Here is a 25,457-nt window from a genome sequence, read left to right on the forward strand (position 1 = left end):
TCTTATCGGGGACCCACCCAAGGCTCCAGTCTTTCCCCTATGCCGTCTCCATTGTCCCCAAATCTTCAGTGTAGCCACCACCACCGGGCTTGTGGTGTAGTTCCTCGGTGAGAACGGCAATGGGGCTGTCACCATAGCCTGTAGGCTAGTCCCCCTACAGGACGCCCTCTCTAATCTCTTCCACGCCGCTCCCTCCTCCTCTCCCATCCACTTACTCACCATTGAAATATTAGCGGCCCAATAATACTCACTTAGGCTCGGTAGTGCCAGCCCCCCCTATCCCTGCTACGCTGTAAGAATCCCTTCCTCACTCTCGGGGTCTACCCGGCCCACACAAAACCCATGATGCTCTTTTCAATCCTTTTAAAAAAAGCCTTCGTGATCACCACCGGGAGGCACTGAAACACAAAGAGGAATCTCGGGAGGACCACCATCTTAACCGCCTGCACCCTCCCTGCCATTGACAGGGATACCATATCCCATCTCTTGAAATCCTCCTCCATCTGTTCCACCAACCGCGTTAAATTTAACCTATGCAATGTGCCTCAATTCTTAGCTATCTGGATCCCCAGGTAACGAAAGTCCCTTGTTACCTTCCTCAACGGTAGGTCCTCTATTTCTCTACTCTGCTCCCCTGGATGCACCACAAACAACTCACTTTTCCCCATGTTCAATTTATACCCTGAAAAATCCCCAAACTCCCCAAGTATCCGCATTATTTCTGGCATCCCCTCCGCCGGGTCCGCCACGTATAGTAGCAAATCGTCCGCATACAAAGATACCCGGTGCTCTTCTCCTCCCCTAAGTACTCCCCTCCACTTCTTGGAACCCCTCAACGCTATCGCCAAGGGCTCAATCGCCAGTGCAAACAATAATGGGGACAGAGGGCATCCCTGCCTTGTCCCTCTATGGAGCCGAAAATATGCAGATCCCCGTCCATTCGTGACCACGCTCGCCACTGGGGCCCTATACAACAGCTGCACCCATCTAACATACCCCTCTCCAAAACCAAATCTCCTCAACACCTCCCACAAATAATCCCACTCCACTCTATCAAATGCTTTCTCGGCATCCATCGCCACTACTATCTCCGTTTCTCCCTCTGGTGGGGCCATCATCATTACCCCTAACAACCTCCGTATATTCGTGTTCAGCTGTCTCCCCTTCACAAACCCAGTTTGGTCCTCGTGGACCACCCCCGGGACACATTCCTCTATTCTCATTGCCATTACCTTGGCATCTACATTTAGGAGGGAAATAGGTCTATAGGACCCGCATTGTAGCGGGTCCTTTTCCTTCTTTAAGAGAAGCGATATCGTTGCTTCAGACATAGTCGGGGGCAGTTGTCCCCTTTCCTTTGCCTCGTTAAAGGTCCTCGTCAGTACCGGGGCGAGCAAGTCCACATATTTTCTATAGAATTCGACTGGGAATCCATCCGGTCCCGGGGCCTTTCCCGCCTGCATGCTCCTAATTCCTTTCACCACTTCTTCTACCTCGATCTGTGCTCCCAGTCCCACCCTTTCCTGCTCTTCCACCTTGGGAAATTCCAGCCGATCCAAGAAGCCCATCATTCTCTCCCTCCCATCCGGGGGTTGAGCTTCATCTAATTTTTTATAAAATGTCTTGAACACTCCATTCACTCTCTCCGCTCCCCGCTCCATCTCTCCTTCTCATCCCTCACTCCCCCTATTTCCCTCGCTGCTCCCCTTTTCCTCAATTGGTGTGCCAGCAACCTGCTCGCCTTCTCCCCATATTCGTACTGTACACCCTGTGCCTTCCTCCATTGTGCCTCTGCAGTGCCTGTAGTCAGCAAGTCAAATTCTACATGTAGCCTTTGCCTTTCCCTGTACAGTCCCTCCTCCGGTGCTTCCGCATATTGTCTGTCCACCCTCAAAAGTTCTTGCAGCAACCGCTCCCGTTCCTTACTCTCCTGCTTCCCTTTATGTGCCCTTATTGATATCAGCTCCCCTCTAACCACCGCCTTCAACGCCTCCCAGACCACTCCCACCTGGACCTCCCCATTATCATTGAGTTCCAAGTACTTTTCAATGCACCCCCTCACCCTTAGACACCCCCCCTCATCTGCCATTAGTCCCATGTCCATTCTCCAGGGTGGGCGCCCTCCTGTTTCCTCCCCTATCTCCTAGTCCACCCACTGTGGAGCGTGATCCGAAATGGCTATAGCCGTATACTCCGTTCCCCTCACCTTCGGGATCAATGCCCTACCTAGCACAAAAAAGTCTATTCGCGAGTAGACTTTATGGACATAGGAGAAAAACGAGAACTCCTTACTCCTAGGTCTGCTAAATCTCCACGGGTCTACACCTCCCATCTGCTCCATAAAATCTTTAAGCACCTTGGTTGCTGCCGGCCTCCTTCCAGTCCTGGACTTCGACCTATCCAGCCCTGGTTCCAACACCGTATTAAAATCTCCCCCCATTATCAGCTTTCCCATCTCTAGGTCCGGAATGCGTCCTAGCATCCGCCTCATAAAATTGGCATCATCCCAGTTCGGGGCATATACGTTTACCAAAACCACCGTCTCCCCCTGTAGTTTGCCACTCACCATCACGTATCTGCCCCCGTTATCCGCCACTATAGTCTTTGCCTCGAACATTACCCGCTTCCCCACTAATATAGCCACCCCCCTGTTTTTCGCATCTAGCCCCGAATGGAACACCTGCCCCACCCATCCTTTGCGTAGCCTAACCTGGTCTATCAGTTTCAGGTGCGTTTCCTGTAACATAACCACATCTGCCTTAAGTTTCTTAAGGTGTGCGAGTACCCGTGCCCTCTTTATCGGCCCTTTCAGCCCTCTCACGTTCCACGTGATCAGCCGAGTTGGGGGGCTTCCTACCCCACCCCCCTTATCGATTAGCCATCACCTTTTTCCAGCTCCTCACCCGGTTCCCACACAGCTGCATCTCCCCCAGGCGGTGCCCCCCCGCCCATCCTCTCCCATACCAGCTCCCCCCTCTCCCCAGCAGCAGCAACCCAGTAATTCCCCCTCCCACCCCCCCCGCTAGATCCCCCGCTAGCGTAATTACTCCCCCCATGTTGCTCCCAGAAGTCAGCAAACTCTGGCTGACCTCGGCTTCCCCCCCGTGACCTCGGCTCGCACCGTGCGACGCCCCCTCCTTCCTGCTTCTCTATTCCCGCCATGATTATCATAGCGCGGGAACCAAGCCCGCGCTTCTCCCTTGGCCCCGCCCCCAATGGCCAACGCCCCATCTCCTCCACCTCCCCTCCTCCCCCATCACCACCTGTGGGAGAGAGAAAAGTTACCACATCGCAGGATTAGTACATAAAACCCCTCTTTGCCCCCCACATTCGCCCCACCACTTTGTTCGAACGTTCTTTTTAATAACCCGCTCATTCCAGTTTTTCTTCCACAATAAAAGTCCACGCTTCATCCGCCGTCTCAAAGTAGTGGTGCCTCCCTCGATATGTGACCCACAGTCTTGCCGGTTGCAGCATTCCAAATTTTATCTTCTTTTTATGAAGCACCGCCTTGGCCCGATTAAAGCTCGCCCTCCTTCTCGCCACCTCCGCACTCCAGTCTTGATAAACGCGGATCACCGCGTTCTCCCATTTACTGCTCCGAGTTTTCTTCGCCCATCTAAGGACCATTTCTCTATCCTTAAAACGGAGGAATCTCACCACTATGGCTCTGGGAATTTCTCCTGCTCTCGGTCCTCGCGCCATCACTCGGTATGCTCCCTCCACCTCCAACGGACCCGCCGGGGCCTCCGCTCCCATTAACGAGTGCAGCATCGTGCTCACATATGCCCCGACGTCCGCTCCCTCCACACCTTCAGGAAGACCAAGAATCCTCAGGTTGTTCCTCCTTGCGTTGTTTTTCCAGTGCCTCCAACCTTTCCACACATCGTTTCTGATGTGCCTCCTGCGTCTCCGTCTTCACCACCAGGCCTGTATATCTGTCCTCATTCTCGGCTGCCTTTGCCTTCACGACCCGAAGCTCCCGCTCCTGGGTCTTTTGTTCCTCCTTTAGCCTTCGATCGCCTGTAGTACGGGGCCAACAGCTCTTTCTTCATGTCCTTTTTGATCTCTTCCACACAGCATTTCAAGAACTCTTGTTGTTCAGGGCCCCATGTTAAACTGCCACTTCCAACGCTATCTTGTTTTTGCTTGCCTTCCTTGCCGCTGTTCTAAAGGATCCACTGCAATCTGGCCACTCTCTCCTCCTTTTTCCATCCATATCCAGGGGGGATTCCCTTCTGGTTTACCGCACAGTGTTTTTAGCCGTCAAAATTGCCGTTGGGGCTCCTATCAAGAGCCCAAAAGTCCATTTCACAGGGAGCTGCCGAAACGTGCGACTCAGCTGGTCATCGCCGCACCCGGAAGTCTCGTATTGAAAGATACCTAGAGGTCAATGACGATGGAGCGGTCCAGGTGGGAGTAGTTATGGGAGGCGCTGAAGGCGGTGGTTAGGGGGGAGCTGATTTCCATAAGAGCCCACAGGGGGGAAACAAGAGGGTAAAGAAAGGGTGAGACTGATTGGGGAGATTCTGAGGGTGGATAGGCAATATGCGGAGGCCCCGGATGAAGGGTGATACAGGGAAAGACGGAGACTACAGACGGAGTTTGACCTGCTGACCACGGGTAAGGCGGAGACGCAGTGGAGGAAGGCACAGGGAATACAATACGAATATGGGGAAAAGGCGAGCTGATTGCTGGCCCAACAACTTAGGAAGAGGGGGGCGGTGAGAGAGATCGGAGGAGTTAGGGACGGGGAGGGAAGGATGGAGCAGAGGAGCGGTGAGGGTGAACGGGGTGTTTAAGTCATTTTATGAGAGGCTGTATAAGTCCCAACCCCCGGAGGGGAAAGAGGGAATGATACACTTTCTGGACCAGCTGGCGTTCCCGAGGGTTGAGGTGCAGGAGGTGGCAGGTTTGGGAGCGCAGATTGGGGTGGAGGAGGTGATTAAAGGAATTGGGAACATGCAGGCAGGAAAGGCCCTGGACCAGATGGGTTCCCGGTGGAATTTTACAGGAAATATGTGGACCTACTGGCACCACTCCTGACGAGAACCTTCAATGAGACTAAGGAAAGGGGAACACTACCCCCGACAATGTCGGAGGCGACGATATCGTTGATCCTGAAACGAGACAAAGACCCGCTGCAGTGCGGGTCATACAGGCCCATCTCCCTCCTAAATGTAGATGCCAAGTGACTAGCCAAGTGATGGCGACAAGGATAGAGGACTGTGTCCCAGGGGGTGGTACATGACGACCAGACAGGGTTTGTTAAAGGGAGCAATTGAATGCCAATATACGAAGGTTGCTGGGGGTGATGATGATGCCCCCACCGGAGGGGGAGGCGGAGATAGTGGTGGCGATGGGTGCAGAGAAGGCATTTGATAGAGTGAAGTGGGACTACCTGTGGGAGGTACTGAAGAGATTTGGATTTGGAGAGGGGTTCATCAGATGGGTTCAGCTCCTGTACGGGGCCCCCGGTGGCAAGTGTGGTTATAAACAGGCAACAATCCGACTATTTCCGATTACATAGGGGCACAAGACAGGGGTGCCCCCTGTCCCCGTTGGCAATCAAGCCATTGGCCATAGCGCTGAGGGGCTCAAAGAAGTGGAGGGGGGTGCTCAGAGGAGGAGGGGGGTGCTCAGAGGAGGAGAGGAACATCGGGTGTCATTATATGCGGATGATTTGCTGCTATATGTGGCGGACTCAGTGGAGGGGATGCCAGAGATAATGCAGACACTCAGGAGTTTGGAGAGTTCTCGGGATATAAATTGAATATGGGAAAGAGTGAACTTTTTGTGATGCACCCCGGGGAACAGGGCAGGGGATAGACGATCTGCCGCTGAGGAGAGTAGCAAGGGATTTTCGATATCTAGCGATCCAGGTGGCCAGGAACTGGGGAACCTTGCATAAACTTAACGTGATGCGACTGGTAGAGCAGATGGAGGAGGACTTTAAGAGGTGGGACAGGGTACCCCTGTCATTGGCGGGCAGAGTACAGGCGGTTAAAATGGTGGTCTCCCCGAGGTTTCTTTTCGTGTTTTCAGTGCCTCCCATACTGATTACAAAGGCCTTTTTCAAGAAAGTGGACAGGAGTATTATGAGCTTTGTGTGGGCTGGAAAGACCCCAAGAGTAAAGAGGGGGTTCCTGCAGCGCAGTAGGGACAGAGGAGGACTGGCACTGCCGAGTCCGAGTGACTATTATTGGGCGCCAACGTGTCCATGATATGTAAGTGGATGAGGGAAGAAGAGGGCGGCGTGGAAAAGGCTGGAGATGGCGTCCTGCAAGGGAACAAGTTAAAAGCACTGGCGACGGCGCGTTACCGTTACCCCCGAACCAAATACACCACAAACCCAGTAGTGGGGGCGACTTTGAAGATTTGGGGGCAGTGGAGACGAATTAGGGAGTGACGGGTGCCTCGTTGTGGCCCCGCATAAGGAACAATCACAGGTTCGTCCCGGGGAGGATAAATGGGGGATTCCAATCTTGGCAGCGAGCAGGAATTGGGAAGTTGAAGGACTTGTTCTTGGACGGGACGTTCGCGTGTTTGGGAGCATTGGTAGAAAAATACGGGTTGCCACCTGGGAATGCCTTCCGATATATGCAAGTGAGGGCATTTGCGAGGCAACAGGTGAGGGAATTTCCGCAGCTCCCGGCGCAAGGGATCCAGGGCAGAGTGATTTCGGGGGCATGGGTCGGTGAAGGTAAAGTGTCCGATATATACAGGAAATGAGAGACGAGGGGGAGACGATGGTAGAGGAGCTGAAGGGTAAATGGGAGGAGGAGCTTGGGGAAGAGATTGAGGAGGGGCTGTGGGCAGATGCCCTAAGTAGGGTAAATTCCTCGTCCTCGTGTGCCAGGCTTACCCTGATCCAATTCAAGGTTCTGCACAGGGCGCATATGACGGGAGCAAGGCTGAGTAGATTTTTTGGAGTGGAGGACAGGTGCGGGAGGTGCGCGGGAAGCCCGGCGAACCACACACACATGTTTTGGTCATGTCCGGTATTGCATGGGTTCTGGGTGGGTGTGGCAAGAGTGACCTCAAAGGTGGTGGGGGTCCGGGTCGAACCGAGCTGGGGGTTAGCTATATTTGGGGTTGCAGAAGAGCCGGGAGTGCAGGAGGCGAGAGAGGCCGATGTTTTGGCCTTTGCGTCCCTAGTAGCCGGCGAAGGATTCTACTTATGCGGAAAGAAGCCAACCCCCGGGCGTGGAGGTTTGGAATAAACGACATGGCAGGGTTCATAAAATTGGAGCGAATAAAATACGCACTAAGAGGTTCGGCTCAAGGGTTCACCAGGCGGTGGCAACCGTTCCTTGACTATCTCGCAGAGCGATAAGGGAAAACAGGAAAGACAGCAGCAGCAACCCAGGGGGGAGGGGGGGGGAGGGGGGTGTATTCGGTGTTTGGGGTTTTTTTTTTTGTTCATATTTATTTTTTCAGTATGTATTATTTATTTTCTTGTTCTTTTTCTGCACTTGTTGTTAGTTTAATATATTGTTTAAATAACGGTCAATGTACATTTTGTTTACAAAGTTGTCAAAATGGAAAATTCTTTTTGATCGAAAAAAAAACTATACCCTTCTTCAAATGAGGTGTTATATCACCACCAGTGGCAGGAGTGTGAAGTTTCAGAAGCCATTAACATTACCAAAAAAATGAACACTTAATATTTTAATGGAAATAACAAAAAATTACAAAGAATTGCCCAGATGCTTGCCAGTGATCTCTAAAGAAATCTGCGCCCAAGGATCGAGCAATCTCTCTGGCTTGGATTTCTCAACATTAATTGAATCTTGCACAAAGTTAAGGGGGATCATCATGCGTTCAGCAACAGTGATATCATTAAACAGTGCAACCAACCAAACACATGGAAAAACTCTCAGACAGCAAACCAGGTTGTTAACTGCAGTTCTTCTGATGAAACATCTACTCTTCACAGATGCTGCCAGACGTGTTGAGTATTTTGTAGCATTTTGCTTTTGTTTTAGTAAAATATACTGATTAACCTTTATTTCAATAGATTTTATTGAGACTTCAAAAAAAAATCTATGAATCATAATGGAAAAGCGTGACATTATTCAAATAAAAAACATTTTTTTTTTTTAACCAGGGCTTGAGGGGTTCTTCAGCAGTAGTTATGACTTGGTATGTTTCAAAACCCAATTGCACCTCATTAACAAGGTTCAGCCTTTTTGGATTACTTTGAATAGTGATATTATAGCTTTAATGGAAGTTCTCATCAGTTCAGTGATTTCTGATCAATTGTTGCTTGTGGAATTACAACAGTGCATCTATGGGTAAAGCATAGGAGCACTGACCGTAACTTGTGCATTTTTGCTACAATGTGCATGTGTGGACTCCAGATATTGCTGTCAGTGGAGCAGTAAATAGGGAACACAGTTTTATCGCCATTAATATCACAAAATCAGTATCTATGACTTCAAAACCAAGCATGAATAACATGTGTATGCCCTAGTCCAATTAGCAGCTGGACTTGATTATGCCTCTCTGAAATGTTCTGGAGCCTTTTCTAAGTTGAAGGGGTTCTATAAAAGCAATTTGCTTTTGTAAATGAAAAACCTAGGTTCCTTTAACCATGGCAGCTTCAGATGTAAACATGCACCATGTATGATCGAGCATTTTATTTTAGCATGAAAGTAATAGGGCTTCTCAGTATCTCAAGAGGTAAAGATGCCACAAAGCAGGAACTGGATCATTCACATGCAAAATTATGCACTTCCGATTTCTGCCGAGTTAATCAAACTCAGCATCAAATATTCTCAGAACTCAATCCCCCCCCCTTCCCATTAAGGGACAATTTAGCCAATCCACCTACCCTGCACATCTTTGGGTTGTGGGGAGACCCACGCTGACACGGGGAGAATGTGAAAACTCCACACGGACAGTGATCCTGAACTCTCATTTCAATAACCTTTCCCCAAATAGGGCTCTCTGCAACATTCAATGCTGAAATGATAGACAGCCTGCACAAAAAGGCCGTGACCAATACTCTTTTGAGCAAGCCAGGAGGAGGCTTCGCAAAGTAATCAAAGACGATCCCTGCCAGCTATGCATTTCTACATAGCAAGAAAGTAACATCGACTAGATATGCATCTAGGTGGCTAACAATAATTAAAATTGGATTTAGTTTCTAAAAATTAATGTTGAAATATAATGACAAATATTTATTGAAAATATATGGCCAAAGGATTAAAATAGTAATGGCAGGACTGGTCACTTTGAATAAGTGCTCCCCTCTCCTTTTCCAACATAGCTGTCAAAACTCAGTTAACAGAAAATACTGTTTTAAGATCCAGTTCCGTAGTCACTTTTCTATTTCAGAGAAGGTATGATTTGAACAAGCTCTCTATTTTTCTCCTTGTGTCATCAAGTTGATCAATACAAAATACATGGAGCACCTACAGACCATCAAAGTGGAATGTTCAATTCCAATCTAACAGTACCATGGAATGTAATTGGCAAATACAACTCAAATGCTTTCTTCAAAATATGATAAATCAGAGTCACTCTTACACAACTCCTAATTACGAAACATTTGCTGGCCTAGGGACTAATCGTTTAAACAGGTTGGAATTTGCGTCACAATGCTCAAAAAGAGGGGCAAAAAAAGGGGAATAAAATAAACTTTACATCGTGAAAATAATTTGATGACTACAGTTTGTGTATGTAAACCACTTGGCTGTTCACGATCAGCTGGACTCTGCCAGCAAGGTAAAAGAAAGAGGAAACAAATAAGAAATCAAAACAAATTATTCAGAAAGCAGAGTTTGAGGAGATGTACACAAAAATTGCTGTGAGGGATGTGATAGGTCTTCAACCCAAGTTGCAATTTATCACTTCAACTTGCATGAGAAAAGTAACTGACAAATAACTTCAGGTGATGACAAATTAGTGCTCAAATACATATCTATGCTCATGGATTAATGCAACCATGATACATTGTTGATTTCAATATAAAGATGCAGAAGTTTACTTCAAAAGCCAAAAGGAAAAATAAAAATGAAATGTTATTTGATGCATGTATATTCCAATTTACTTGGATGTGAAATATACTTAAATCAGGAGGGTTGACTACTTTCTTTCTTCAAAAGTTGGTGAACTGAAATTATGTACCATTTATATTGTCAGATGTAATTATAAGCAGATGTTTACTTCCCAAATTAAAGTTTGCAATGTATCTCAAAAGGGGTTTTAAACAGTATTTCAAAACGTTTAAATCACCAAATGCTTATTTAAATGGACACCCATGGTAAGAAAGTGCTACATAGCTATAACATTGTTGTACATGGAACTTCAATTTTCATTTAGCAAACCCAAAGTTGACCTAAGGATTTAATGCACAGTAACAAATTATTTTAGCAAGCACAATGAAAGAAAAACAGATCAATATAAGACAGAAGACTCACCTGTTGATACTGGGAGTTTGGTGAATGAGGGTATAAAGGAGCATCTTCTGGTGGGGAAGAATCATGATCATCTGGTGCATCTTGATCATCTGGCTCCTAAAATGAAAATATGTTCACTGAGCAACTAGGAACATGCACAGGAAGATGTTAAAACATATATTAAAGAGCAAGTTGGATGCTGAAAAGAGGGAGAGTAGAGTGTAAACCTTTCAGGGATGGTGTTTCAGCATGTTGTTTGAGTGGGCACAGAGCCGGGGAAGAGGACGGCACAGAGAGGGGGGAGGGCAGCAGAAAGGCTGGGGTGGGAAGGGCAGCGCAGAGGCTGGGGTGGGGAAGGGCGGCGCAGTGGCTGGGGTGGGGAAGGGCGGCGCAGAGGCTGGGGTGGGGAAGGGCGGCGCAGAGGCTGGGGTGGGGATGGGCGACGCAGAGGCTGGGGTGGGGATGGGCGACGCAGAGGCTGGGGTGGGGATGGGCGGCGCAGAGGCTGGGGTGGGGAAGGGCGGCGCAGAGGCTGGGGTGGGGAAGGGCGGCGCAGAGGCTGGGGTGGGGAAGGGCGGCGCAGAGGCTGCGGTGGGGAAGGGCGGCGCAGAGACTGCGGTGGGGAAGGGCGGCGCAGAGACTGCGGTGGGGAAGGGCGGCGCAGAGGCTGGGGTGGGGAAGGGCGGCGCAGAGGCTGGGGTGGGGATGGGCGGCGCAGAGGCTGGGGTGGGGATGGGCGGCGCAGAGGCTGGGGTGGGGAAGGGCGGCGCAGAGGCTGGGGTGCGGAAGGGCGGCGCAGAGGCTGGGGTGGGGAAGGGGCGGCACAGAGGCTGGGGTGGGGAAGGGTGGCGCAGAGGCTGGGGTGGGGAATGGCGGCGCAGAAGCTGGGGTGGGGAAGGGCGGCGCAGAAGCTGGGGAAGGGCGACGCAGAGGTGGGGGAAGGGTGGCGCAGTGCGGGGGCGGGGGGGGGGGGAAGAGAGGGTGGCGCAGAGGTGGGGGGGGGAAAGGGCAGCACAGAGGGGTGAAGTGCGGCGCGTGGTGTGGGGGGGTGACCCAGAGCCAGGGGAGAGGGGCGACCCAGAGAGCGGGGTGGGGGAGGGGCAACCCAGAGAGCGGGATGGGGGAGGGGCGACCCAAAGAGTCGGGCGAGAGGGGCAACCCAGAGAGCGGGGTGGGGGAGGGGGCGACCCAAAAGCCGGGCGAGAGGGGCAACCCAGAGAGCCAAGGGGAGGGGGTGGGGGCGGCGAGAGAGCCTGCGGGGGGGGGGTGGAACAAAACACAGTACTAACTCTGCAATTTGCAATGTAGCTGAAGGGCAGCTTTAAATATCCAAGATAGAAACTTCTCAACTTCTTACCTCTTCTGGACATAGCTCACATGCTTTTGCAAGAGTCATCCTGGCACTGTGCGACCTCTCCAGGAAGTAACCATTTGATGTTTCGTTGCTCTGTACAGGGGGTGACCAGTTGTTATAGGTATATTGTGGATTTCCAGGATATGGCCTACGTTCCAGCTCTTCTCCAAGCCACTCTACAGCCCAGGTCCACTTCCTTTTCAGATCCCCATTACTCTGTATAATCACAGCAATAAATGTATATTTAAAACTTAGGCAGGTTCTGTACAACACTTACCACAATTCCGTGGTTGTAAACACTTCAGGGTGCTGGAGTTGGTGAAAGACACTATTATAAATGCATGTCTTTCTTTTGTTACTGATTCTGCATGAAAACATGGTGTGACACTGCATTATTTTGTCTAGGAAAGGGCTACATTTGATGCCTTGTCTCCATGAAGTTGGATTTTTCCTGAGGAGCAGAGGAAGGCTAAGTTTGGTCAACCAGTGTTCTTGAACAACTCCAAATGAAATATCATTAAATATACACATCCACATATTTCAGGAAAATTCATCAGTTTGTTCTGCAATATCTAACAATAGAAAGGCACAAATATTAACATTAGATTTATTATACGGTAAAATGTGGTGCAGGGTCAGAGGAAATACAATCCAAGTTCTCTTTGTTGATTATCCCATATAACCTCTTGATTCAATATTTAACAGTCATCATCACCGGCTGTCTCTCGCTTCAAGGACAACATCTACTCAGGGTTGCAAGTTACTGCCATGGGTCTTGTGACTGAACAGGCCGACTCTCAACTCGCACACCTTTAGGCATGTGGGGCAGGATGTCGCAAGAGTTAGTGGGATTTGGAGTGATGGATTTGCTTCCTTTTCTTTCCGACTCTGCTCCTGTCTGCTTTATAATTAAGACTCAAAGTGTGATACAAATTGATTGATGGGTTGTCACCATTCTCAGTGACTGGTAGCAAGCTCTTCCCAGTTATTAGGCTCGATGCTGCCGCACTTCAACACTGTAAAATAACATTTTCTTTTTAAAAAAAATATATTTTATTCAAGATTTTTGGCCAAACATAACAGTACGTAGTGTTTCTTTTACACAACAATAAAGCAATATAAATAACAGTGGCCAGTTTTAAACAAATAAATAAATAATATATAAACAAAAACAAAAACAAAATTGAATGGTAACTGACTTGTCCAAAATAAATACTCTCCAAAAATACAATCCAACATACAATTACCTATAACAACTACCTATACATATACAATAACATCTCTGAGAGTCCGTTCGATTCTCCCCCCCCCCCCCCCACCCCGGGTTGCTGCTGTTGTCTACTTCTTTTCCATTCCCTCTATCTTTCTGTGAGGTAATCGACGAACGGTTGCCACCGCCTGGTGAACCCCTGAGCCGAACCCCTTAACACAAACTTAATCCGTTCTAACTTTATAAACCCTGCCATGTCGTTTATCCAGGTTTCCACACCCGGGGGTTTGGCTTCCTTCCACATTAACAGTATCCTGCGCCGGGCGACTAGGGACGCAAAGGCCAACACGTCAGCCTCTCTCGCCTCCTGCACTCCCGGCTCTTCTGCAACCCCAAATATAGCCAACCCCCAGCTTGGTTCGACCCGGACCCCCACCACCTTCGAAAGCACCTTTGCCACCCCCACCCAGAACCCCTGTAGTGCCGGGCATGACCAGAACATGTGTGTGTGATTCGCTGGGCCTCTCGAGCATCTCGCACACCTATCCTCTACCCCAAAAAATTTACTGAGACGTGCTCCTGTCATATATGCCCTGTGTAACACCTTAAATTGTATCAGGCTTAGCCTGGCACACGAGGACGATGAGTTTACCCTACGTAGAGCATCAGCCCACAGCCCCTCCTCAATCTCCTCCCCCAGCTCCCCTTCCCACTTCCCTTTCAGCTCATCCACCATGATCTCCCCCTCGTCCCTCATTTCCCTGTATATGTCCGACACCTTACCATCCCCCACCCATGTCTCTGAGATCACTCTATCCTGCACCTCCTGCATCGGGAGCTGCGGGAATTCCCTCACCTGTTGCCTCGCGAAAGCCCTCAATTGCATGTACCGAAATGCATTCCCTTGGGGCAACCCATATTTTTCCGTCAGCGCTCCCAGACTCGCAAACATCCCATCTACAAACAGATCTCTCAGTTGTACAACCCCAGCTCTTTGCCATGCTCCAAATCCCCCATCCATTCTCCCCGGGACGAACCTATGATTGTTTCTTATCGGGGACCGCACCGAAGCTCCCGTCCTTCCCCTATGCCGTCTCCACTGCCCCCAAATTTTCAATGTAGCCACCACCACCGGGCTTGTGGTGTATTTCTTTGGTGAGAACGGCAACGGTGCCGTCACCATTGCTTGTAGGCTAGTCCCCCTGCAGGACGCCCTCTCCAATCTCTTCCACGCTGCTCCCTCCCCTTCTCCCATCCACTAACACACCATTGAAACATTGGCGGCCCAGTAGTACTCACTTAGGCTCGGTAGTGCCAGCCCCCCCCGTCCCTACTACGCTGCAAGAATCCCCTGCTCGCTCTCGGAGTCTTCCCAGCCCACACAAAACTCAATACTCTTCTCGATTCTTTTGAAAAAAGCCTTCGTGATCACCACCGGGAGGCACTGAAACACAAAAAGGAATCTCGGGAGGACCACCATTTTAACCGCCTGCACCCTACCTGCCAATGACAGGGACACCGTGCCCCATCTCTTAAAGTCCTCCTCCATCTGTTCCACCAACCGCGTTAAATTAAGCCTGTGTAATGTACCCCAATTCTTGGCTATCTGGATCCCCAAGTACCGGAAGTCCCTTGTTACCTTCCTCAACGGTAAATCCTCTATCTCTCTGCTCTGCTCCCCTGGATGCACCACAAACACCTCACTTTTCCCCATGTTCAGTTTATACCCTGAAAAATCCCCAAACTCCCCAAGTATCCGCATTATCTCTGGCATCCCCTCCGCCGGGTCCGCCACATATAGCAACAAATCATCCGCATACAGAGATACCCAGTGTTCTTCTCTCCCCCCCCCCCCCCCCCCCCCCACCCACCCGAGTACTCCCCTCCACTTCCTGGAACCCGTCAATGCTATGGCCAGGGGTTCAATCGCCAGTGAAAACAATAACGGGGACAGAGGACATCCCTGCCTCGTCCCTCTATGAAGCCGAAAATAGTCAGACCCCCGTCCATTCGTGACCACGCTCGCCATCGGGGCCCTATACAGCAACTGTACCCACCTGATATACCCATCCCCAAAACCAAATCTCCTCAGCACCTCCCACAAATAATCCCACTCCACTCTATCAAATGCTTTCTCGGCATCCATCGCCACCACTATCTCCACTTCCCCCTCTGGTGGGGGCATCATCATTCCCCCTAGCAGCCTCCGTATATTTGTATTCAGCTGTCTCCCCTTCACAAACCCAGTTTGGTCCTCATGAACCACCCCCGGGACACAATCCTCTATCGTCATTGCCATTACCTTGGCCAGAATCTTAGCGTCCACATTCAGGAGGGAAATGGGCCTGTGGGACCCGCATTGCAGCGGGACTTTTTCCTTCTTTAGGAGGAGCGATATCGTTGCCTCTGACATAGTCGGGGGCAGCTGCCCCCTTTCCCTCGCCTCATTAAAGGTTCTCATCAGTAGCGGGGCCAGCAAGTCCATATATTTCCTATAGAATTCAACTGGGAATCCGTCTGGTCACGGGGCCTTCCCCGCCTGCATACTCCCAATCCCTTTCACCACTTCCTCCGTCTCAATCTGTGCTCCCAGTCCCACCCTCTCCTGCTCCTCCACCGTGGGAAATTCCAGCTGATCCAGAAAGCACATCATTCTCTCCTTCCCATCCGGGGGCTGCGTTTCATATAATCTTTCATAAAATGCCTTGAACATTCCATTCACTCTCTCCGCTCCCCGCTCCATCCCTCCCTCCTCATCTCTCAACCCCCCCATCTCCCTCGCTGCTCCCCTTTTCCTCAGTTGGTGGGCCAGCAACCTGCTCGCCTTCTCCCCGTATTCGTACTGTACACCCTGTGCCTTCCTCCATTGTGCCTCTGCATTACCCATATTCAACAAGTCAAATTCTACATGTAGCCTTTGCCTTTCCCTGTACCGTCCCTCCTCCGGTGCCTCCGCATATTGTCTGTCCACCCTCAGAAGTTCTTTCAACAACCGCTCCCTTTCCCTACCCTCCTGCTTTCCTTTATGTGCCCTAATAGATATCAGCTCCCCTCTAACCACTGCCTTCAGCGCCTCCCAGACCACTCCCATCTGTACCTCCCCATTATCATTGAGTTCCAAGTAGCTTTCAATACACCCCCTCACCCTTAAGCACACCCCCTCATCTGCCAATAATCCCATGTCCATTCTCCTGGGTGGACGCTGTTGTTTTTCTTCCCCTATCTCCAGGTCCACCCAATGTGGAGCATGATCCGAAATGGCTATAGCCGTGTACTCCGTCCCCGTCACCTTTGGGATCAGTGCCCTTCCCAGAACAAAAAAGTCTATCCGTGAATAAACTTTGTGGACATAGGAGAAAAACGAAAACTCCTTACTCCTAGGTCTACTAAATCTCCAGGGGTCTACTCCTCCCATCTGCTCCATAAAGTCCTTAAGCACGCTAGCTGCAGCCGGCCTCCTTCCGGTCCTGGACCTCGATCTGTCCAGCCCTGGGTCCAGCACCGTATTAAAATCTCCACCCATTATCAACTTCCCCACTTCTAGGTCCGGGATTCGTCCTAACATACGCCTCATAAAGTTGGCATCATCCTAGTTCGGGGCATACACGTTCACTAATACCACCGCCTCCCTTGCAATTTGCCACTCACCATCACGTATCTGCCCCCACTATCTGCCACTATAGTCTTTGCCTCAAACATTACCCGCTTCCCCACTAGTATGGCCACCCCCCTGTTTTTTGCGTCTAGCCCCGAATGAAACAACAGCCCCACCCATCCTTTGCGTAGTCTGACCTGGTCTATCAGCTTCAGATGCGTCTCCTGAAGCATAACCACATCTGCCTTAAGTTTCTTTAGGTGTGCGAATACCCGTGCCCTCTTAATCGGCCCAGTCAGCCCCCTCACATTCCACGTGATCAACCGGGTTGGGGGGCTCTTTACCCCACCCCCCCCTTGACAACTAGCCATCTCCTTTTCCAATCCAGCTCCTCACCCGGTTCACACGTAGCCGTATCTCCCCCTAGCGGCGCCCCCCTGCCCCGAACCCCCCCCCCCATACCAGCTCCCCCTTCTCCCCAGCAGCAGCAACCCAGTTAACCCCCCCCCCCCCCCCCCCCCGCTAGATCCCAAACTAGCGTAATTGCACCCCCCATGTTGCTCCCAGAAGTCAGCAAACTCTGGCCGACCTCGGCTTCCCCCCCGTGACCTCGGCTCACACTGTGCAAGGCCCCCTCCTTCCTGCTTCCCTGTTCCTGCCGTGATTACCATAGCGCGAGAACAAAGCCCGCGCTTCCCTTTTGGCCCCGCCCCCAATGGCCGGCGCCCTTAGCTCCTCATCCTCCCTCCCCCACGACATGGGGAAGAAAGAAAAGTTACAGGGTCGCAGGATTAACAACTTGGGAAGTAATCTCTTCCCTCTTTCCCCCCCCTTCATCCCACATATTCACCCCCCCACTTTGTCCCAAACGTTCTTTTTATGGCCCGCTCACTCCAGTTTCTCCTCGACAATAAATGTCCACGCCTCATCTGCCGTTTCGAAGTAGTGGTGTTTCCCTTGATGTGTGACCCACAGTCTTGCCGGTTGCAGCATTCCAAATTTAATCTTCCGTTTGTGCAGCACCGCCTTGGCCCGATTAAAGCGTGCCCTCCTTCTCGCCACCTCCGCACTCCAATCTTGATATACGCGGATCACCGCATTCTCCCACCTACTGCTCCGAGTTTTCTTTGCCCATCTGAGGACCATCTCACTGTCCTTATATCGGAGAAATCTCACCACTATGGCTCGAGGAATTTCTCCAGCCTTCGGTCTTCGCGCCATAACTCGATAGGCTCCCTCCACCTCCAGCGGACCCGTCGGGGCCTCCGATCCCATTAACGAGTGCAGCATTGTGCTCACATATGCCCCGACGTCCGCCCCTTCTACACCTTCGGGAAGACCAAGAATCCTTAAATTCTTCCTCCTCGCATTATTCTCCAGCACCTCCAGCCTTTCCACACACCTTTTGTGTTGTGCCTCGTGCATCTCCGTTTTCACCACCAGGCCCTGTATGTCGTCCTCATTCTCAGCAGCCTTTGCCTTCACGACCCAAAGCTCCTGTTCCTGGGTCTTTTGCTCCTCCTTTAGCCCCTCAATCGCTTGTAATATCGGGGCCAACAGCTCCTTCTTCATCTCCTTTTTGAGTTCTTCCACGCAACGCCGCAGGAACTCTTGTTGGTCAGGGCCCCATATTAAACTGCCTCCTTCCGATGCCATCTTGCTTTGTGCCTGCCTTCCTGGCCGCTGCTCTAGAGGATCCACCGCAATCCGGCCACCTTCCTCTCTTTTTTCCATCCGTGTCCAGGGGGGATTCCCTTCTGGATTACAGCACAGTGATTTTGCCGTTAAAATTGCCGTTGGGGCTCCTGTCAAGAGCCCAAAAGTCCGTTCCACCGGGAGCTGCCGAAACGTGCGACTTAGCTGGACATCGCCGCACCCGGAAGTCGTAAAATAACATTTTCAACAACTCAACTGTGAATTCACAATAGCGGCGCGGCATACATTCTCCAAGCTATTCCCCGGTACTCTGTTGTACAGTCCATGGGTCAACAACCATTGATGGGAGAACTGCAACAAGCAAAGGCATTGAAATTTAGACACAGCATTGCACAACTGTGTGGCAGGAAGAATGCCTTTTAAATAGACTGCAGCATCCTTGCAGAGGAAAATACCACTCACTATTGCATAGTTGCAGCAGTAAATGGCTTGTTGCTTAATTTTAATATACTTCATACCCTGTATGTGGTAGATAATGTTTTTTGAACTGATGGCAGCATTCAGTTAATGGAAAATGCCACTTGTGCAACCACTGCGCAGTAGCAGCATAGAATCATAGAATTTACAGTGCAGGAGGCCATTCAGCCCATCGGGTCTGCTCTGGCCCTTGGAAAGAGCACCCTAATTAAGCCCACACCTCCACCATATCCCAGTAACTGCACCTACCCATTTTTTGGACAAAGGGCAATTTAGCATGGCCAATCCACCTAACTTGCACATCTTTGGACTGTGGGAGCACCCGGAGGAAACCCACGCAGACATGGGGAAAACGCGCAGACTACGCACAGACAGTTATATTGACCTATTATTTAAAGTTGCCTTTCCAGGGTAATTTGCAAATGCGCCATGGGGTGCCATTTCTGGACCCAAGAAGTGTTCGAACTACCTCCAATTACCCTGGAAAGGTGAAGTATATTAAAATTAAGCAACAAGGCATTTACTGTTGCCATGTGTTTATAAATCAGTTTCAGAACGGCTCAGGTCAGTTAGGTGAAAACTCCGTTACTGTTAATTAAACTTATTCAGGGATAGGGGCAGCACGGTGGTGCAGTGGTTAGCACTGCTGCCTCATGGCGCCAAGGTCCCAGGTTCAATCCCAGCCCTGGGTCACTGTCTATGTGGAGTTTCCACATTCTCCCCATGTCTGCGTGGGTCTCACACCCATAATCCAAAGATGTGCAGGGTAGGTGGATTGGCCACACCAAGTTGCCCCTTCATTGGAAAAAAAATCAGGTACTCTTTAAAAAATTTTTTTTTTAAATTGTTCAGGGATGCTCCCCACGTCACACTGGAGCACAAGTTTTGCACTCAAGACAATTGAGACTTAAAAAATCAGGGTGAGATTCGTTTTTTCTTTGCAAGTACCCTCAGCCAACCCCCAGCTAGTAATGGTGTGACATACTGACATTAATTTAAGCATTTTATCAAATTTGAAAATCAGATTTAATGGCCATCAACGACAGGCAAGGTTTGTTAGATCAAATGATCGTCTCACCTAAAAAATCACATGAGACATTAATAACTACAGAAATCCAAAAGGAGAATAATTCTATATTTGTCACATTAATTAAGTCCCTCTGGAAAGCCCAACATGATTTTACAACACCGATGAATTACTATCATTTCATCTTGTAAACCACTCAATAAGTAAGATTTTTACTTTGATGATGGGTATTCATACATGGGGCTGAACTGGTGGCAGGGGACATGAGCAAGAACAGTTGAACCAAACCCTGAAAGAAACCCTTGTGGTTGCTTCTGGCATCTTATTTAAAAAAATGTTTACCTGGAGAATCTGGTAGGCTACAGGACATGAGCTGAAGAGAGCAACCATGCATTTAATACACTGGTATGCTCTCTTCTGATAGTGATTTTTAGAACGCTGGATGGTGTCAAACAGCCCGTCTCGGTCATCAGGAATTCCTTTCAGGGCATTATGAATTCTGTGGGAAAAGATACATTTTGCAAACTTTAGGATTTGAGTGGAGATTTGAATGTTAGAGGCACTCAGACACATATCTGTATCCTTCAACTGATTTTTTCAGGTCCCTGCCCTTAACTAAACAGACAAGGACATAATCTATTCCAAAAACTGCAGGATCTGCAATATATCAATGCTGAGAAGTGTAATGGGGCATGACAGGTAAACTTCTGCATCTCTTCTCTTCCCCGCAACCTTCTCCTATTCTAGGTGCAATATTCAGAGTACATAATTAACATGCTCCACACCATTTGGAAACAAACTCAGCAGTAACTATTTTAGTTCAATCCAATACATAGAACTTCATAGGAACTAAATTCCCCACAACTCCGATCCTGTTCATTAAAGTTATATTTACACTTTCTTGCTCCATGTTTATATTTCAAGGTAAAGAAATTTGCTCACATCTACATTATTCCTAACCCCCCAGAGACTAAGTACCCTCTGTATTTTCTCTCATTTACAACCGTGGATGCATACCACTTTCCTTCAATCCATCTTCAACACACCACACGGCATCCAAAACACACAATGTTCCAGATACATCTAGAAGAATTAGCCTTGCGAATTAACATACAAGATCTAGCTTTTTTAAGCAAGCCCCTTACTATTAAGTCATGATTTATTGTTAAAAGGTTTAAGTAAACTTGAAAGCGATCTGAGTTCGCAAAGAAACAAAAATCCAGTAGCAAAAACGCGTTAGAAACATTAGCCTTATATTAACCTTATATGGCTAAATTGGAACAAATCTCCAGCAAATGCTGGATATAGTAAAATAATAGCTGAAAATGTGAAGTAATCTGTTCATCTGAAGTACATGGGCAAGCAAATGGAACTGTTTTCTACAAAGGTTTCATCAACCAATGTACATTAGCAGCTAAAATTATTTTTCCAAAATAATCAATTGACTATTTGACTCAAGCAATAGGAATACACAGAGGCTTGAGAACTTAAATTGACTCCGAGTGCTTTCTAATTGTGCACTTGGTAAAGGTAATATACACTTGCACGCACCAGAGTAAAATATCCCTGTTCTGTGACAAATCAGCCTAGTTTAGCATGGCCAACAGTGGCCACACTTTAAAAGTCACTAACCCTCAGCTCGGAAGGAAAAATCTGCACCAGCTTGAGTTCCAATTCCTGATGACAATTCCTGTGATCTATGCTGGTTCAAGTGCATTATTGTGCATGAGGTCAAGATTCGAGTTTGGCTATGATGGTCCAGCCTCATGGTCAAAAAGCTCAACCAAGGTTCCATAAGTCATAGGAGTAGAATTAGGCCACTCGGCCCATTGAGTCTGCTCCACCATTCAATCATGGCTGACATTTTCTCACCCCCATTCTCCTGCCTTCTCCCCATAACCCCTGATCCACTTATTAATCAAGGGCCTATCTATCTTTGTCTTAAAGACACTCAGTGATTTTGCCTCAACAGCCTTCTGCGGCAAAGAGTTCCACAGATTCACCACACTCTGGCTGAAGAAATTCCTCCTCATCTTTGTTTTAAAGGTGTCCTCTGCTTCTAGTTTTCACTACAAGTGAAAACATCCTCTCCACGTCCACTCTATCCAGGCCAAGCAGTATCCTCTAAGTTTCAATAAGATCCCCCTCAACCATCCAAACTCCAACGAGTACAGACCCAGAGTCCTCAACCGTTCTTCATACGACAAGTTCTTCATTCCAGGGATCATTCTTGTGAACCTCCTCTGGACCCTTTCCAAGGCCAGCACAGCCTTCCTTAGATACGCGGCCCAAAACTGCTCACAATACTCCAAATGGGTTCTGACCAGAGCCTAATACAGTCTCAGAAGTACATCCCTGTTCTTGTATTCTAGCCCTCTTGACATGAATGCTAACATTGCATTTGCCTTCTTAACTGCTGACTGAACCTGCACGTTAACGTTAAGAGAATAGTGAACAAGGACTCCCAAGTCCCTTTGTGCTTCTGATTTCCTGAGCATTTCCCCATTGAGAAAATAGTCTATGCCTAAATTCCTCCTTCCAAAGTGTATAACCTTACACTTTTCCACATTGTATTTCATTTGCCACTTCACTGCCCACTCTCCTCACTTGTCCAAATCCTTCTGCAGCCCCCTTGCTTCCTCAAAACTACCCGCCCCTCTACAGATCTTTGTATCATCTGCAAACTTAGCAACAGTGCCTTCAGTTCCTTCTTCCAGATCATTAATATATATTGTGAAAAGTTGTGGTCCCAGCACAGACCCCTGAGGCACACCACTAGTCACCGGCTGCCATCCTGAAAAAGACACCTTTATCCTCACTCCCTGCCTTCTACCAGTCAGCCAATCCTCTATTCATGCCAGGATCTTATCCTTAACACCATGGGCTCTTAACTTATTTAACAGTCTCCTATGCGGCACCCTGGCAAAGGCCTTCTGGAAATCTAAATAAATCACGTCCACTGGTTCTCCTTTGTCTAACTTACTTGTTACCTCCTCAAAGAACTCTAACAGATTTGTCAGACATTTTTAATTTTAATTTTTAAAAAAAATTTAGAGTACCCAATTACTTTTTTTTCCAATTAAGGGGCAATTTAACGTGGCCAATGCACCTACCCTGCACATCTTTGGATTGTGGGGGCGAAACCCACGCAAACACGGGGAGAATATGTAAACTCCACACGGACAGTGACCCACAGCCGGGATCGAACCTGGGACCTTGGCGCTGTGAGGCAGCAGTGCTATCCACTGTACCACCGTGCTGCCCAGATTTGTCAGACATGATCTTCCTTTGACAAAGCCGTGCTAACTCCGTCGTATTTTACCAAGAACTTTGTGTTCTCATCTTTAATAACAGACTCTAAAATCTTACCAATGACCAAAGTCAGGCTAACCGGCCTATAATTTCCCGTCTTCTGCCTCCCTCCCCTCTTAACAGTGGTGTTACATTAGCCACTTTCCAGTCCTCTGGGACTCTTCCTGCCTCCAGTGATTCCTGAAAGATCACCACCAATGGCTCCACAATTTCCTCAGTTATCTCTTTTAGGACCCTGTGGTATAGTCCATCTGGTCCAGGTGACTTATCCACCTTCAGACCTTTTCGTTTCCCCAGAACATTCTCCTTAGTGATGGCCACTGCATTCACCTCTGCCCCCTGATTCTCTTGGAGCTCTGGCATTCCACTGGTGTCTTACACCGTGAAGACTGATGCAAAGTAACTATTCAGTTCATCTGCCATTTCGTTGTTTCCTATTATTACTTCTCCAGCCATGTTTTCCAGTGGTCCAACGTCTATTTTTGCCTCTTTCTTACCTTTTATATATTGAAAGAAGCTCTTCCTATCTTCTTTTATATTACTAGCTAGCTTGCACTCATACTTCTTCTCCTCCCTTATTGCTTTTTTAGTTGTCTTCTGCTCACATTTAAATCATTCCCAATCCTCTGGCTTCCCACTAATGCTTGCCACTTTGTATGCTTTTTCTTTTTCTTTTATGCTGTCCTTGACTTCCCTCGTCACCCATGGATGCCTTGTCCTGCCATTAATATGTTTCCTCCTCCTCGGGATGAATTTCTGCTGTGCCTCCCGAATAACCCCCAAATACTCCTGCCATTGCTGTTCCACTGTCTTCCCTGCTAGTCTCCTTTTCCAATCAACTCTGGCCAGCTCCTCCCTCACATCTTTGTAGTTACCCTTATTTAATTGTAATACCGTTACATCTGACTCCAGCTTCTCCCTCTCTAACTGCAGGGTAAATTCTATAATATTGTGGTCATTGCTCCCTAAGGGTTCCTTCACCTTAAGATCCCTAATCAAGTCTGCCTCATTACACATCACCAAATCCAGAATTGCCCGTTCCCTAGTGGGCTCGACCACAAGCTGCTCCAAAAAACATCTCTCAGACATTCCCCAAATTCCTGTTTTTGGGATCCACTACCAACCTGATTTTCCCAGTCCACGTGCACATTGAAGACACCCATGTTTATTGTGATATTGCCTTTTTTACATGCTTTCTCTATCTCCTGATTTATTTTCTGTCCCACATCCTGACTACTGCTAGGGGGCCTGTACATAACTCCCATCAGGGTCTTACAATTGCGATTCCTCAAATCTACCCACAAGAGATTCTATGCCTTCTGATTCTATATCACTCCTTGCTATCAAATTAACTTCATTCCTTACTAACAATGCAACCCCGCCCCCTATGCCCATCTGCCTGTCCTTTCGATAGGACATATATCCTTGTATATTTAGATCCCAGCCCTGATCCCCTTGCAGTCACATCTCTGTGATGCTCACAACATCGTACCGGCCAATTTCAATGTGCGCAACAAGCTCATTTACCTTGTTCCGTATGCTGCGTGCATTAAGGTACAATACCCTCAGTCCTGCATTGACCACCACCTCCCTTCTCACACTTGTCACCTTTTTTTGCTCTGGCCGAGGGTGACGTTCTATTATTTTTGTTCTCTACTTCCCCTTCAGTTATGACACCTTCTCAGCTAACGCTCTGCTTCCCACCCCCCTGCCATATTAGTTTAAATCCTCCCGAGTGACACTAGCAAACCTCCCAGCCAGGATATCGAGATACAACCCGTCCTTCTTATACAGGTCGCACTTGCCCCGGAAGAAATCCCAATGGTCCATAAATCTGAAACCCTCCCTCCTACACCACTGGTTTAGCCACGTGTTTACAAAAGAAGAGTACATTTTGGGGAAGCAACAGTGACCTCCTGAGTAACTGAGCTCCATCATGACCTAATGCTTTGACCAGAGAAGAGAAAATGTTGATTGAGGTGGATGGTTGAGGCAGTGGGAGAAGAGAAAGGGGAAAGACATTTCAAACTTTACTAAGCTGTTGCGTACTCAATTACAACTGTTATTTTCTCAATCCACAAGATTTCAAAACATTTTTTACAACATTACTTTATGGCACTTTACTGAAGAATGTCACAGCCTCATTATATACTGAAAAGGACACTCACCTGTGGGTTTGCCAAGAGTCTTCTATTAGCAATATTTGTAGTAGAAGATCTAAATAAGGCCTAAGTTCATAGGTATAAGAATATGCCACCTGGGAATGAAAATGTTAAATGTTAAGCAGCAATTGCAATAAAGTGATCACATATAAAGGATTCAAGACAATCCTTTTAAAACATCCTCGCCAGCTAATTTTAAAATACATGTCAACTTCTGTGTAAAATGGAACATCAGTCGACATGAATAAATCCAATTTC

At 48.5% G+C, this 25,457-nt stretch overlaps 1 protein-coding gene across 2 annotated transcripts in view; it reads right to left on the reverse strand.

The window, feature by feature from the left end:
• The window catches only part of usp9 (ubiquitin specific peptidase 9), a 442,510-nt gene that overhangs the window by 15,614 nt on the left and 401,439 nt on the right, over window positions 1–25,457 (reverse strand). For both annotated transcript variants that reach the window (XM_072513863.1, XM_072513864.1), the window contains exons 41-44: window positions 25,206–25,294; window positions 20,068–20,224; window positions 11,764–11,976; window positions 10,428–10,523 (exon numbers count right to left, since the gene is read on the reverse strand). In XM_072513863.1, coding sequence (XP_072369964.1) covers window positions 10,428–10,523; window positions 11,764–11,976; window positions 20,068–20,224; window positions 25,206–25,294 — 555 coding nt within the window. The remainder of the gene's footprint in view (window positions 1–10,427; window positions 10,524–11,763; window positions 11,977–20,067; window positions 20,225–25,205; window positions 25,295–25,457) is intronic.

This window comes from Scyliorhinus torazame, chromosome 8, assembly GCF_047496885.1.
Source record: "Scyliorhinus torazame isolate Kashiwa2021f chromosome 8, sScyTor2.1, whole genome shotgun sequence".
In the NCBI taxonomy this organism is placed as follows: Eukaryota; Metazoa; Chordata; class Chondrichthyes; order Carcharhiniformes; family Scyliorhinidae; genus Scyliorhinus; species Scyliorhinus torazame.